Genomic DNA, 16,233 nt, shown 5'->3' on the forward strand with positions numbered 1-16,233 from the left:
AAATCTAGCATCTTCCAGAGAGTCCATTTAAAAGTAATATGCAAATAAGGACACAGGAAGCTAACAGATTAGGGCCAAGACAGCTGTCACTAGCTGGGGCAAATAAAGGAAACATACTTTTCTACCCATTTTTTACAGAATCTTTCTACCACTCTTGATTAAACAGCCTCTCTTTTTATAAACTCTCCCTGTTTCTTATTTTAGTTCTCCTTTCATTTATCTTACATCCTCATCTGCTTTATGAGCATGTCTTCATCCATGTGCATGCTCCCTATAGAGGCCCTTCTCAGGACTCCTTCCCCCTTCTCCTTTTTCACATTGTTTTACTCAAATTTTTATCCCCCTCCCCCTCCCCCCGTCATGACTAAAAGACCAGACCACAAAAATTGTAGAGGAGGAAAAGTTTATTTAGGGGCTCACAGTTTCAGAGGTCTCAGTCTATAGAAGACCAGCTCCATTCCTTGGGGACTCAAGATGAGTCAGAACATCATGGCAGAAGAGTGTGGAAGAAAGAAGTGACTCCTGTAATGATCAGAAAGCAGAGGGAGAAATCCCACTGGTCAGATACAAAACATGTACTCCAAAAGGCACTCCAATGACCCGCCTCCTCCAACCACACACTCTGCCCACCTTCAGTTAGCACTCAGTTAATCCCTTCGGGGAATTAATTCACTAATTGAGTTAAGATTCTCATAATAATCTGATCATTTTTCTTCTACATCTTCTTGCATTGTCTCACACATGAGCTTTTGGGAGACACCTCACTTCCAAATCATAACATACTACTTCCTTACAGTGATATAACTCAAATCTCTGAATTCAACTTCACATTCATTGATCCTAAACTGTCTCCATTTCACTCCTTTCCTGACTTCCAGGTATATAGTAACTTCTGCAAAGATGTCTGAAATCGAACCCATCTAAATAAGTGCTTATTTTCACAATCTGAAAATTCTTTGTACATTATTTACAGAACGTTTAATGATCCTAATGTTTCCATACCTTTTGAGGTCCTGTGGATTTTAAGTTTTATCAGTAGTTATATGCTGTCTTCTTTTTCTAGTTGAATTGATTTTTTTTTTCAGACTAGGAAACATGTGAGAGTAATTCAATAAATAACTTGGTAATTTCTAACTTTTTTTAAGTAGGAGAGACAAAATATTATTTCATTAACTTTTTTCATTATTTTTATTGGTTGATAATAGTTATACATAACATTAGTATTTATTATGAGTAAGAAATCTTCTTTGATAAAGAAAAAGTTAAAAACACTTCTGGAATAACTGTGGTGTAGGCCAAAAGAACAGCTAACACAAAAGTCCTTGAAAGGGAGAGTACCAGTATCAATGGCAACATGGATAGCCATGGAGAGGTCTTGGGAACTAGGTGGTTGGTCTGTTCTTGAATTTATTCAGTGACAAATTAGTACTTGAAGGTCTAATGTTTTAAGATAAGCTGGGATTTTTGACTTAACATAGAGTTTATTAAAAATTAGCTCACAAATAATTTGTCAACATTCAAGCTACAGGGCAGGGGATATGACTCTATGATAGAACATTTGCCTGGCATACATGAGTCCCTGGGTTCAATCCCCAGCACCCTTCAATACACACACACATGCACAATTACCATTCAAGCTACAATATCTAGAACACATGAAATTACTTTGATGGCTACATATAGACTGTGAGAGGCATTTTTTTTTTTAAATACACAGGGATAGTTCTTATAATCTGACAGGTATTAAGGAGTGTAAATACTATGTCTTTCCTTTTGTAGGGGCTCCTATTGTGCTAATAAGGACAGCCCAGCAAATAGAAGCATGACTTGGGGGGAATCTAATGCCAACTGCAGGGAAGTGAGAGCCATTTTTTAGTTATGGTATAGGCGTGGCCACTATAAAACAAGCAAATACAGTGCTTCAAATATAGAATGTTTTTTCCTTGAATGTGTTACAGTTTATAAGTATTCAGGTGGGACAGGGAAGACTGGCCAGTCTGACCAGTGACAACATCCAGTTGTCTAGATTCTTCCTATCTTATATTCACTATCCTCTGAAAGTGTTATCTTCTGTAATATCTACCTTATCTCACAGCACTTTGTCTAATTTCTTTCTTTTTTAAATTTTTAAAATTTTAATTTGTTATATATGACAATAGAATGCATTTCAATTTATATTACATATATAGAACATAGTTTTTCATATCTCTGGTTGTACACAAAGTAATAATGACCATCACATTCCACCATCTTTCCTACCCCTAAGCCCCCTCCCTTCCACTCCCCTTTTCCCTTTTCCCCTACCTAGAGTTCATTTAATCCTCCCATCCCACACCCCCTGCAGCATATTATAGATGAGCATCCTTAAATCAGTGAAATCATTTGGCATTTGTTTTTTCGGGATTGGCAAATTTCACTTAGTATTCTATTCTCCATCTCCATCCATTTCCCTGCAAATGCCATGATTTTTAATTCTCTAGTAATACTGAGTAATATTAAATTGTGTATACATGCCACATTTTCTTTATCCATTCATCTACTGAAAGGCCTCTAGGTTGGATCTATAGTTTAGCTATTTGAATTGTGCTGCTATAAACATTGATGTGGCTGTGTCCCTGTAGTATGCTGTTTTTAAGTCCTTTAGGTATACACCAAGGAGTGGGATAGCTGGGTCAAATGGTGGTTCCATTCCAAGTTTTCCAGAGATTCTCCATACTGCTTTCCATATTGGCTGAACCAATTTGTAGTCCCACCAGCAGTGCATGAGTGTGCCTTTTCCCCCACATCCTCACCAACACTTATTGTTGTTTGTATTCTCAATAGCTGCCATTCTGACTGGAGTGAGATGAAATAGTAGTTTTGATTTGCATTTCTCTAATTACTAGAGATGTAGAACATTTTTTTCATATATTTGTTGATTGATTGTATATCATCTTTTGAGAAGTGTCTGTTCAGTTCCTTGGACCATTTATAGATTGGGTTATTTGTTTTTTTTTGGTGCTTAGATTTTTGAGTTCTTTATATATCCTAGAGACTAGTGCTCTAGCTGATGTGTGAGGGGTAAAGATTTGCTCCCAAGATGTAGGCTCTCTATTTACCTCATTGATTGTTTCTTTTGCTGAGAAGAAACTTTTTAGTTTGAATCCATCCTGTGTATTGATTCTTGATATTAGTTCTTGTGCAGTGTCACTGGTTTCATTCCTAGGTCCTTGATCCACTTTGAGTTGAATTTTGTGTATGGTTAGAAATAGGGGTTTAATTTCATTTTGTTGCATATGGATTTCCAATTTTCCCAGCTCCATTTGTTGAAAAGACTATCTTTTCTCCAATGCATGTTTTTGGCACCTTTGTCTAATATAAGATGACTTAATTATGTGGTTTAGTCTCTGTGTCCTCTATTCTGTACCTTTGGTCTACAAGTCTATTTTGGTGCCAATATCATGATGTTTTTGTTACTATTGCTCTGCAGTATAATTTAAGGTCTGGTAATGTGATGCCACCTGGTTCACTCTTCTTGCTAAGGAATGCTTTAGATTTTCTGGGTCTTTTATTTTTCCAGATTAATTTTATGACTGCTTTTTCTATTTCTATGAGGAATGTCATTGGGATTTTTATTTCAATTGCATTATATGTACAGTGCTTTTGGTAGTATGGTAATTTTGACAATATTAATTCTACCTATCCAAGAACAAGGTAGATCTTTCCACCTTCTAAAGTCTTCTTTTTTAATAATTTATTTTAATTAGGTATATATGACAGCAGAATGCATTTTGATTCATTGTGCAGAATTGCAGCACAACTTTTCATTTCTCTGGTTTTACATGATGTAGTGTTGCACCATATGTGTATTTATACATGTGTTTAGAGTAATGATGTCTATCTCATTCCACCATCATTCCTGCCTCCACCCTCCTTTCCACCCCTACCTCTTCTTTGCCCAAAGTTCCTCCATTTTTTCCATGCCCCCCGCCATTATGGATCAGCAGCCACTTATTGGAGAAAACATTTGGCATTTGGTTTTTGGGGATTGGCTTATTTGGCTTAGCATGATATTCTCCAACTCCATTAATTTACCTGCAACTGCTATAATTTTATTCTTTTAATGCTGAGTAATATTCCTTTGTCTATATATACCCAGTTTCTTTGTCTGTTCATTTATTGAAGGGCATTTAGGGTTGATTCCACAGTTTAGCTATTGTGAATTCAGCTGCTATAAACATTGATGTGGCTGTGTTACCTTGGTATGCTGATATTAACTTCTTTGTGTACAGATGGAAGAGTGGGATAGCTGGGTCAAACAGTGGTTCTAAAATCTTCTTTGATTTATTTCTTTAGCATTGTGTAGTTTTCTTTGTAGAGGTATTTCACCTATTAGTTAATTCCCAAGTATTTTAATTTTTAAGATATATTTATTTATTTATTTTTATTTTTATGTGATGCTGAGGATCGAACCCAGGGCTTCACACATGCTAGGCGAGTGCTCTACCGCTGAGCCGCAACCCCAGCCCCAAGTATTTCTTTTTTATATACTATTGTAAATGGGGGTAGTTTTCCTTATTTCCCTTTCAGAGGATTTGTCACTGATATAGAGAAATGCCTTTGATTTATGGATGTTGATTTTGTATCCTGCTATTTTGCTGAATTCATTTACTAGATCTAGAAGTTTTCTGGTGGAACTTTTCGGGTCTTCTAGGTATAGAATCATATGGTTGGCAAATAGTGCTAATTTGAATTCTTCTTTACCCAACCATATCTCTTTAATTTCTTTCATCTGTCTAATTGTTCTGGCCAGTGTTGCAAGAACCATGTTAAATAGAAGTGGTGAAAGAGGGCATCCCTGCCTTGTTACAGTTTTTACTTTTATTTTTATTTATTTATTTTTATTTATTTATTTATTGGTTATTCAAAACATTACAAAGATTGCAGAACCACATCAGTTACACATCCACATTTTTACATAATGCCATAATAGTAACTGTTGTATTCTGCTACCTTTCCTATCCTCTACAATCCGCCCTCCCCTCCCCTCCCATCTTCTCTCTCTACCCCATCTACTGTAATTCATTTCTCTCCTTGTTTTTTTTCCCATTCCCCTCACAACCTCTTATATGTAATTTTGTATAACAATGAGGGTCTCCTTCCATTTCCATGAAATTTCCCTTTTCTCTCCCTTTCCCTCCCACCTCATGACTCTATTTAATGTTAATCTTTTCCTCCTGCTCTTCCTCCCTGTTCTGTTCTTGGTTGCTCTCATTATATCAAAGAAGACATTTGGCATTTGTTTTTTAGGGATTGGCTAGCTTCACTTAGCATAATCTGCTCTAATGCCATCCATTTCCCTGCAAATTCCACGATTTTGTCATTTTTTAGTGCTGCGTAATACTCCATTGTGTATAAATGCCACATTTTTTTTTATTCATTCATCTATTGAAGGGCATCTGGGTTGGTTCCACAGTCTAGCTATTGTGAATTGTGCTGCCATGAACATCGATGTGGCAGTATCCCTGTAGCATGCTCTTTTAAGGTCTTCAGGGAATAGTCCGAGAAGGGCAATAGCAGGGTCAAATGGTGGTTCCATTCCCAGCTTTCCCAGGAATCTCCAAACTGCTTTCCAAATTGGCCGTACCAATTTGCAGTCCCACCAGCAATGTACAAGTGTACCCTTTTCTCCACATCCTTGCCAGCACTTGTTGTTTGACTTCATAGTGGCTGCCAATCTTACTGGAGTGAGAAGGTATCTTAGGGTGGTTTTGATTTGCATTTCTCTGTCTGTTCAGGTCCTTGGCCCATTTGTTGATTGGGTTATTTGTTATCTTATTGTCTAATTTTTGAGTTCTTTGTGTACTCTGGATATTAGGGCTCTATCTGAAGTGTGAGGAGTAAACATTTTTTCCCTATTTACCTCTCTTATTGTTTCTCTTGCTGAGAAAAAAACTTTTTAGTTTGAGTAAGTCCCATTTGTTGATTCTAGTTATTAACTCTTGTGCTATGGGTGTCCTATTAAGGAATTTGGAGCCCGACCCCACAATATGTAGATCGGAGCCAACCTTTTCTTCTATCAGACGCATAGTCTCTGATTTGATATCAAGGTCCTTGATCCATTTTGAGTTAACTTTTGTGCATGGTGAGAGAAGGGGATTCAGTTTCATTTTGTTGCATATGGATTTCCAGTTTCCCCAGCACCATTTGTTGAAGATGCTATCCTTCCTCCATTGCATGCTTTTAGCCCCTTTATTGAATATAAGATAGTTGTAATTTTTTGGATTGGTCTCTGTGTCCTCTATTCTATACCATTGGTCCACCAGCCTGTTTTGGTACCAGTACCATCCTGTTTTTGTTACTATTGCTCTGTAGTACAGTGTGAAATCTGGTATCACTCTACCTCCTGATTCACACTTCCTGCTTAGTTTTTAGAGGGAATGCTTTCAGTTTTTCTCCATTTAGAATGATGTTGACCTGGGATTTAGCATAGATAGCTTTTATGATGTTGAGATATGTTCCTGTTATCCCTAGTTTTTCTAGTGTTTTGAACATGAAGGGGTGCTGTATTTTTTCAAATACTTTTTCTGCATCTAATAAGATGATCATATGGTTTTTATCTTTAAGTCTATTGATGTGATGAATTATATTTATTGATTTTCACATGTTGAAACAATCTTGCATCCCTGGAATGAACCCCACTTGATCATGGTGCACAATCTTTTGATATGTTTTGATATTCAATTTTCCAGAATTTTATTGAGAATTTTTTGCATCTATGTTACTAGATATATTGGTCTGAAGTTTTCTTTGTTTGATGTGTCTTTGCCTGGTTTGGGAATCGGGGTGATATTGGCCTCACCAAATGAGTTTGGAAGTGCTGCCTCTTTTTCTATTTCCTGAAATAAATATAAGAGTATTGGTATTAGTTCTTCTTTAAAGGTCTTGTAGAACTCGTCTGTGTATCCATTCGGTCCAGGACTTTTCTTGGTTGGTAGGCTTCTGAAGGTGTATTCTATTTCATCCTGTGAAATTGATCTGTTTAAATTGTGTATTTTGTCCTGATTCAATTTGGACAAATCATATGACTCTAAAAATTTGTCAATACCTTCGAAATTTTCTATTTTATTGGAGTACAAGTTTTCAAAAAATAATTTCTAATTATCTTCTGTATTTCTAGAACAAGAGAGGGATGCCCTCTTTCACCACTTCTGTATTTGTGAGATATGTTGTGTCTGTTGTGATATTTTCTTTTTATCTTATATGTTAGTAATTTGAGTTTTCTCTCTGCTTCCTTTTGTTAGCATGGCTAAGGGTCTGTAAATTTTATTTATTTTTTAAAGAATCAACTTTTTGTTTTGTCGATTGTTTCTATTGTTTCAATTTTATTGATTTCAGCTATGATTTGAATTATTTCCTGTCTTCTACTGCTTTTGGTATAGATCTGTCTTCTTTTTATAGGGCTTTGAGATGTAATGTTAAATCATTTATTTGTTGACTTTTTCTTCTTTTAAGGAATGAACTCCATGCAATGAACTGTCCTCTTAGAACCGCCTTCACAGTGTCCCAGAGATTTCTGTATGACTATCTGTGTTCTCATTTACCTCTAAAATTTTTATCATCTCCTCCTTGATGTCTTCTGCCACCCATTGTTCATTCAGTAGCATATTTAGTCTCCAGGTGTTGGACTAGCTTTTATTTCTTATTTTATCATCAATTTCTAATTTCATTCCATTATTATCTGATAGAATACAGGGTAGTATCTCTACTTTTTGATATTTGCTAAGATTTGCTTTGTGGCATAGTATATGATCTATTTTAGAGAAGGATCCATGTGCTTCTGTGAAGAAAGAGTATCCACTCCTTGATGGATGAAATATTCTATATATTTAAGTCTAAGTAATTGTTTGCTTTATTGAGTTTTATGGTTTCTTTGTTCAGCTTTTGTTTGAAAGATTTATCCAGTGGTGAAAGATGTATGTTAAAGTCACCCAAAATTATTGTGGTCTATATGACTTTCGAACTTGAGAAGAGTTTGTTTGATAAGCATAGATGCTCCATTGTTTGGGACATATGTATTTATAATTGTTAAGTCTTGTTGGTATATGGTTCCCTTGAGCAGTATGTAGTGCTCTTTTTTATCTCTTTTGATTAACTTTAGCCTGAAGTCTACTTTATTTATATCAAATATCTTTATATCAAAGATGGAAACCCCTGTTTGCTTCTGCAGCCCATGTGAGTGGTATGATTTTTTCCAACCTTTCACTTTTAGTCTGTGGATATCTTTTCCTGTGAGATGAGTCTCTTGGAGGCAGCATATTGTTGGGTCTTTGTTTTTGATCCAATCTGCTGGTCTATGTCTTTTGATTGGTGAGTTTAGGCCATTAACATTCAGGGTTATTATTGAGACATGATTTGTATTCCCAGCCTTTTTTTTTTTTTTTTGGTATTTAACTTGACATGGTTTCTCCTCTGATTAGTTTTTTTCCTTTAGTATAATACTTCCTTCTGCTGATTCTCATCATTGGTTTTTCATTTCCTCTTTGTGGAATATTTTGCCAAGAATGTTCTGTAGGGCAAGCTTTCTAGTTGTAAATTCTTTTAACTTTTGTTTATCATGGAAGGTCTTTATTTCATCATCAAATCTAAAGCTTACTTTTGCTGGATAAAATATTCTTTGTTTACATCTATTTTCTTTCAGAGCTTGGTTTATGTTGTTCCATGATTTCCTGGCTTTGAGTGTCTCAGTTGAGAAAAATCTGCTGAGATACGAATTGGTCTCCCCCTAATTCCTTTCTCTTGCGGCTTTTAAGATTCTATCCTTATTCTGAATGCTAGGCATTTTCATTATAATGTGCCTTGGTGTATATCAGTTGCAATTTTGTACTTTTGGTGTCATGTAAGCCTCTTGTATTTGGTTTTCCAATTTGTAATTTGTGCTTGGGAAATTTTCTGATATTATCTCATTGAAGATTGTACATTCCTTTTGTTTGAAAGCCTGTGCCTTCCTCTATCTCAGTAATTCTTAAGTTTGGTCTTTTGATGCTGCCCCATAATTCTTGGATGTTCTGTTCATGGTTTCTAACCTTATTCACTGTGTGGTCAACTTTATTTTCCAGATTGTATACTTTGTCTTCCTTATCTGACACTCTTTCTTCCAAGTTACTAAGTCTATTGGTTATACTTTCTATTGAATTTTTTATTTGGTTTAATTTTTTCTTCATTTCAAAGACTTCTGTCTGTTTTTTTTTTTCCAGAGTCTATATCTTTCTTGAGGTAATCTTTTCTACCTATATTTGCTCTCTTATTTCTTTGTTGGAGTGATCATTTTTTGCCTGTATTTAATCATTTAGGTCATTCTCTAATTCATAGATTATTTTAATTATGAACCTTCTGAACTCCTTCTCTGACATTTCATTGAGTTTGCTGTCCATGGGTTCTGTTATTGTAGTATCTGATTTGTTTAGGGCACTTTCCTCCCTTGTTTTTTCATGTCTATGTGTCTTCCTTTCTTGCAATGTGGATCTGAGATATTACTGTTTCTACCCTATATTCTTGTAGTGCCCAGGCAGATTGTCTGTACATCACCTTGATATTGGGCTTCCAGACCCTACTAGTGTCCCTCAATATATGCTACCCGCAACTAAAGTTGATGGCAGCAATAGCCGAGGTTAATTTGAGATAACAGTGGAAATGCCCCACTCTGGATGCATTGTCTTACAAAGATGGAGCTGAAAGAGTGGGCCTTACACTGTCTTTGGGATGCCTGCTCTGAGATGCAGCTGCTTCTAGGCCCTTTCTGTTGTCAAAAGTTAGGGTCTACTGTGTGGGGAAGGCTATGGCGATGTCTGCAGTGTCCCAAGATGGAAGTGGGTTATCCTTGGGCTCCCAGGTGGGAGGGGGGTGGAGAGCTTGGAACCACCATCAGCCTGAGTCCTGTGTATTTCAGTGTGGGTGGTCCTGTGCCACAGCCTGAGCTCCAGCAAGTGTCTGCCAGTGGCAGGATGGACCTGGGCCTACTGTGAGCCTGGATCCTGCACAGGTCCGTTTCTAATTTCTTGACCATGGCATGAAGCAGAGAGAAAAAGTAAGGGACAAGGAATTTTCTTTTTTGTTTTTTTGAATGTTTTCATTAATGCATTATAGTTACATCTAGTTGGGTTGATCGTCACCCATGCATGGACTTCAATTTGTTCCATTCTAAGTGCCTTCTATTGTACTACCCTCCTCCTTCCTCTACTCTACCCGTCTTTCTTCTATTTATTTACTTATTTTTTTATCTATGATGCTTTATAAATACACACAGAGGTGGAATTCATGTGGTGTGTTTGCACATGTACATAGCATAATTTTTTGGAGTAAATTCTGCATTTCTTCTCCTGTCCCATCTCTCCTTCCTTCCACTCAATCTTCTACTCCACTGATCCCTCTAGGCTTACCAGATCCAACCCCTGCTTTTCCCCCAAAGACTTTGTCCTACCTTTTGCATATGAGAGAAGATGTTCAAACCTTGACTTTCTTGCACATACCATTCTGCCCATATTCCATTCTTAAACATGCAGCTACGTGATCACACCCCATTGAGCCACAAGCTAAGAATTGCTTCTGGTAAGCTAGTCACAGACCCAAGTAAAAGACAAAAGTGAGAAAGAATTTTCTATTCCTAAAGGAAAGAATAAGCAATGAATATAGACAACCAATAATCTCTGCTTTACAACTTCTCTAAAATCTGAGAATAAAATGTGACAACATGTGCATAAATTGAAATTTCTCATATATATGAGAAATATATATATGTATATATATATATATATATATATATATATATATATATATATATATTTCCCATAATGCGTTTATTAGGTGTTGATCCTGCCAAGATGAGTCTGTTCCTAAACTTGTAGGAGTGTTGCCTACTAAATATTACTGTGAGTTTATATGGTTCTTTTGCCCACTCCTAGGCTTTGGTATCTCCTATGGAAGATAACATGATATCTTCTCAGCTTTTGATGTTTCTATAAATAGAATCACACTATCTTCTATGTTGTAACTTTCTTCCTTGCTCATCCCTATGAGGTTCATATGTATCTTCCACCTTGAAGCAATTGGTTTCTTTTCATTGTTCAGTAGTGGTTTATTATTTTTTGTTAAACAAATGGGCCAAAATTCAGTTATCCATCTATTTCTTATATTATAATATATAAGTATAATTATAGTAATTATTATTATAATTTGTATTGCCCTGAGGGCACCAGAGAAAGATACCAATTACTCATTTAGTTAATTCTTGTGAGAAATGACTATTCAAGTCCTTCACTCATTTTTCAATTGAGTTATCTGCTATCCATATATAGTGGCCCTTCATTTCTTTATTCTGAAAATGCATTAAAATATTGCTCCTCATTGGTATGGTTTTCATTCTGAAAGTGGCATGGTTTGATAAAGAGAAGTGTTTAATTTTTATGTAGGCAAACTTATTTTGTTTGTATTTTCTCCTTGTATTTGCCTGTGTTTAAGGAATCTTTATCATTCAAAGGTATAACTTTGATGTGCTCCTGACAGAAAGTGAAGCCAAATTCTTGTTCATTTATAATGATTAAGAAGTTGTGATCACCTGCATGAAGTTAGAATGTGTGGAGCTTTCACTTCCAGTACTTAATTTATGTAATATGTTCAATATTTGTGTCAAAAGAAAATTACAATATATTTTATTTACTGAGTTATTTTGTGTATATGGAATTCTGTGATAGAAATTTTACTAATGTGATCTTCTAAGCCATTATCAATGACTCTATAGAAAGTAGGTGATATTATTATTCATTTCACAGATGAGGAAGTTGAGATTGACTGGGAGAAACTGGCAGAGCTAATAAATGGCAGAAGCCCATCCTACCTGATTTTAAGTTTATACTCCAAAGCCAAGTACCCTTTGAGATTTCATCTGTGCAGGGAACATAATTGGTTCTGTCACTACTATGAAGATTAACATTATTAACCTAACCAAGATAGAGGTACATTTGAAAATTCATTTCTTTGTTGCAGATAAAGGAAGACCTAGGTCTAAAAAAATAGCAGAGAATGGAAGAGGGAAGCGGTATTCATACAAATTACCTCAAGAATACAACATAGAGACTGTAGTGGTTGCAGATCCAGCAATGGTTTCTTATCATGGAGCAGATGCAGCCAGGAGATTCATTCTAACCATCTTAAATATGGTAGGCAAACTTTAAAGTGCGCTTGGAATTTTTTCAAGAAAACTCTAAGGAAGAAATGTGTGAGTATTTATAATGAAGTTTTTCTAAAAAAAATTAACTCATTCCTGTTCCTTTCTTTTATTGACATCAGTAAAAATATTGATTTGGTATCTTGGGTATACCAAAATGATTCATCTCCAAAGAGATGTCAAAATAATGATTCACATTTAATTAAAAAAAAACCTTTATTGTTAATTTTCATGTGGCAAAACTCTTTCTCTTTTATTCTTTTCTCTCTTTCTTTTTATGCCTTTATTTTCCTTCTCTCTTATAAAGGTCATTTGTTGATATCAGAATGTTACAATATTTGTTTACATGCATGACCCTACCAAAATCTCTGTAGGTTAATTAGGAGGTTGTGTAAAAATAGATGTTGGTAACCACTGAGCTCTTACATATGTATGTAAAATTAAATGGCTATAGTTGACAACTAAAACCTAAAATTTACTCGATAAAATGTTAGCCAGGTAAACTTACATAGCTAAATTTAGTTAACAGTTCCTGGACTGAAGAAATCTAGTTTATATCTAGGATTCTAGGGATGTATCCTACCAACTTAATCCTTTGACTTCACTGTAATTCTGTTGGGTAAACTTTCTTCAAGGAAAAACTAGCAGATCGTAATAAAGAATAGTTCTTAGGGAAAATAAACAGAAATAAAGACCAAAGGCAAATGTCCATTTTTAATTCCAGTTACTATAGAAGGCAAGGTAAGAATCATTGATTCAGGGATAAGTTTACTGTTTTTACTGTTTTTACTACGTTTACTGTCACTTGACTGTTTTTCCAGTGGGCAGGGTTTTCACACTTCAGAGAATTCTGTCCATATTCTGTTGCATCCTGAGCACTCCAGGAGTGTGCTAATGACGTAGCCTAATGACGTCAGTCTCTTCTATGTAGTAATTAGGCTGAAAGCATGGCTTTGGTTTGCCAGTTATATATTTTCTAATACAAATTAAATAAATGCTAAGTTTATTTTTAAATCAAACCACCATTAAAAATCATCTTATTTTCCAGCATTTTAAAATAAGATTTCTCAACCAAACTGAGACTTTCCCCATGTTTGGCCTTTAAGAAAAATCAAGATGTTTTTCAGTTTTATTTTAGGTTTTTAATTTTTATTTGTTTTTAGGTTTTTAACCTTTTCCAACACAAGAGTCTTGGTGTGCAGGTCAATCTTCGTGTGATAAAGCTTATTCTGCTCCATGAAACTCCAGTAAGAAAGTCTTGAGTTTTTATTCAATTAAGTGGGTAAGAAACTGTGTTCAGGAACTTTTAAGTAAAGGGAATGTTAGGGATATAGTTTTATTGACTTAAAATCCAGAAATATCCACTGAGTCACTTAAAGTATACATAAAACTGCCTTTTAGTGTTGCTTAATACCTCATTTTTTTTTTCAAAAAATGGAATGTTTTTAGTTTCCAAGGATCCTGACAACAAACCTTAACTTTCCAAAATGTCACTTTAAAAAGCCATTTTAAATGACAGATTTTTTCTATTAGTTAAACATGTGCTTTAAAAGCATTTTCTTATCTGTAGTTCGTTTAAATATACCACAGTCTGTGGCATCATTTTGGCATACTACCTAACAGACACTTCAGAAAAATGTTGTTCTTAAATTGTATAAGAAATGAGTTATTTAAGTCTAAAAGTTCCACATCTTCTAATGTTCCGTTGTACCTCTTTCCTTTTTCAGAGAAGCATTAAGCAGATTTTATACTATTGTAACTTCACAAAGTTTTAAGATTTTTTCAGCTCAGGCTAAATTAATGCTAAATGTCTTCCAGAATAGCCAGGTTCTAATTAATGTTATGGTAGCAGTCTGCTTTAGTAATTCAGGAAGTTTCCTCAGTTTTTAGTTTAGTTTTTTTTTTTTTTTTTTTTTGTATATCTAAGAAAAATCTACCTTGAAGTAAATATATATTGTGTTACAGGCAGATCTGTATATTGGGCATCATGGAGAGAAAATGCTGGAGAGTTTTTGTAAATGGCAACATGAAGAATTTGGCAAGAAGAATGACATACATTTAGAGATGTCCACAAGCTGGGGGGAAGACTTGACTTCAGTGGATGCAGCTGTGCTTATAACAAGGTAAATTTCCAAAGTCAGCTCAATAGCATTCTTAATTCAGTAGCTATGCTGTTAATCCTTTAATCCCTTGAGAGAATGCTTTTATTCCAGGTTTTGTGTTCCAAAAATGTTTGGGCATAGTAATGATTTCAGTCATCTGCCTCAATTGGTAACAACTGACTTCTGAATAGCCAAATATTGGATCGCATATTGACAAAACATTTGGTTCGTTAATTTAAAAATAAATTCACCTAATTAATTTTTTTTAACCAAAAGGAATTTTACCACTGAGCTACATCCCCAGCATTTTTTATTTTGAGACAGGGTCTCACTAAGTTACTTAGGGCCTCAATTACTTGCTGAGAGTGGCCTTGAACTTGTGATCCTTTGACCTCAGTTTCCCTGGTTGCTGGGATTACAGGTGTGCATTACCACAACCAGCTTCACCTTCATTTTTAATGTCAAATACTTAGCTATTGATAATTATAAGTTAAAACTGGTGAATTTGCATGAAGCTTCAAATTTTTAAAACTATACTCTATGCTTTTCCATTACCACCATATAACTTAAGTTAAATTAAACAATTTACAAATTTTCCAGCTCCATCTAAGAAAATGATTTAAATTAAGTAGTTAATTAATTATGAACTGCATTGGGAATATCCTACTCACAAATATATGTAATATAGTAGTACATATGTATATAATATAAGAATGAGTCACAATATAATCTATTTAAGTTCTTTATATTAGTAATTTCCCATGAATTTGTTTTGCTGCAAGTCAGCAAAAATAAATGATTCACAATTTTAGTGATTAAAAGTGTTAGCATTTCACATCACAGAAACCATAGAGATATACTTAAATATGATTTTCTGAAATAAATCTATAGAATTCATGGTAGATTGTTAATTTATTACATTAAGATAATCCTAATTATAAGAAACTTAGAAGGAAAAAAATGTCTATGCAAGAATGCATGTGGTATAACTGATACTGGGCTTCTCCAATAAACAACTGGAAAATATTTATGAGGCAATAGTTTTTGGTCACTGCAGAACAAGAATGCAAGACTTCAGTCACTGAAAAAAAAAAAAAAGAAGATTCATTAGAGAAGCCCTACAGTTATCATTTTTGCCTGGGGACAATTTCTTAACTGTTACAGCAAGCTGCAGTCTAGGTAGATCACAATGCTCCTACTGAGAACACTAGAGATAAGAGTCCTATGCTTGGGAAGATGCCAGAAGGTACATATGCACATCATTTGTGAGCACTTGGCAAGGGCAGGTTTGAATGAATACATAACAGATGGAGACTCCCCCAAATCTACCATAGGGTTGCTAATATGGACTAAAGATTTTAAAAAGGTAGAATTGAGTTGATTCAGGCCACAAAAGTGGAACAATCTTATGAGATCTTATATCACTTCTAACATTTTTTTTTTCTGAGAAAACAGAAAGTCTGTGCTTCATCATATATTCCATGTCCCAGAGAAAGGCCTACTCTTATTGACCAAGCCAACCTTGAAACCTGACTCAGCACAGTTTGGAGGTTGATTTCCACCAATTTATAGGAACTTGGGAATCTTCTTGAACTTTTGAGAGATCATTCACACTAAAGAATAAACTAAAACTTGCATAAATTTAGTGTGGTGTGCTAGTAATAGAATTGCCTAATAAAACAAGAGTCAGCACTCTTCAAAGAAAGACAGCAGATTTCTGAGCATCTGTAACATACCATCCACAATGTCTAGAACATAATAAAAATCACCCAAGAAATATGAAATGTGAAGCAGGGAAAAGAGTCAAGAGAAACCAATCCTGAGATATCTTAGATGTTGAATTTATCAGAATAATGTTGCTGTAATTAGAGTCTCAGAAGAGTGAGAATGGGTAAGAAAAAAAATCTGAAGGCATAGTAGTAGAAAAGT

At 35.0% G+C, this 16,233-nt stretch overlaps 1 protein-coding gene across 3 annotated transcripts in view; it reads left to right on the forward strand.

Annotated features, from left to right (window-relative positions):
- Positions 1 to 16,233, forward strand: part of ADAMTS19 (ADAM metallopeptidase with thrombospondin type 1 motif 19) — a 254,721-nt gene that overhangs the window by 46,910 nt on the left and 191,578 nt on the right. For 2 of the 3 annotated variants that reach the window (XM_081281410.1, XM_081281411.1), the window contains exons 4-6: positions 12,022 to 12,194; positions 13,366 to 13,449; positions 14,168 to 14,325. In XM_081281410.1, coding sequence (XP_081137536.1) covers positions 12,022 to 12,194; positions 13,366 to 13,449; positions 14,168 to 14,325 — 415 coding nt within the window. The remainder of the gene's footprint in view (positions 1 to 12,021; positions 12,195 to 13,365; positions 13,450 to 14,167; positions 14,326 to 16,233) is intronic. The other variant, XM_081281412.1, reaches the window with a different exon arrangement.

The sequence above is a fragment of the Spermophilus citellus genome, assembly GCF_964194105.1.
Source record: "Spermophilus citellus genome assembly, chromosome: 1".
NCBI classification, from domain to species: Eukaryota; Metazoa; Chordata; class Mammalia; order Rodentia; family Sciuridae; genus Spermophilus; species Spermophilus citellus.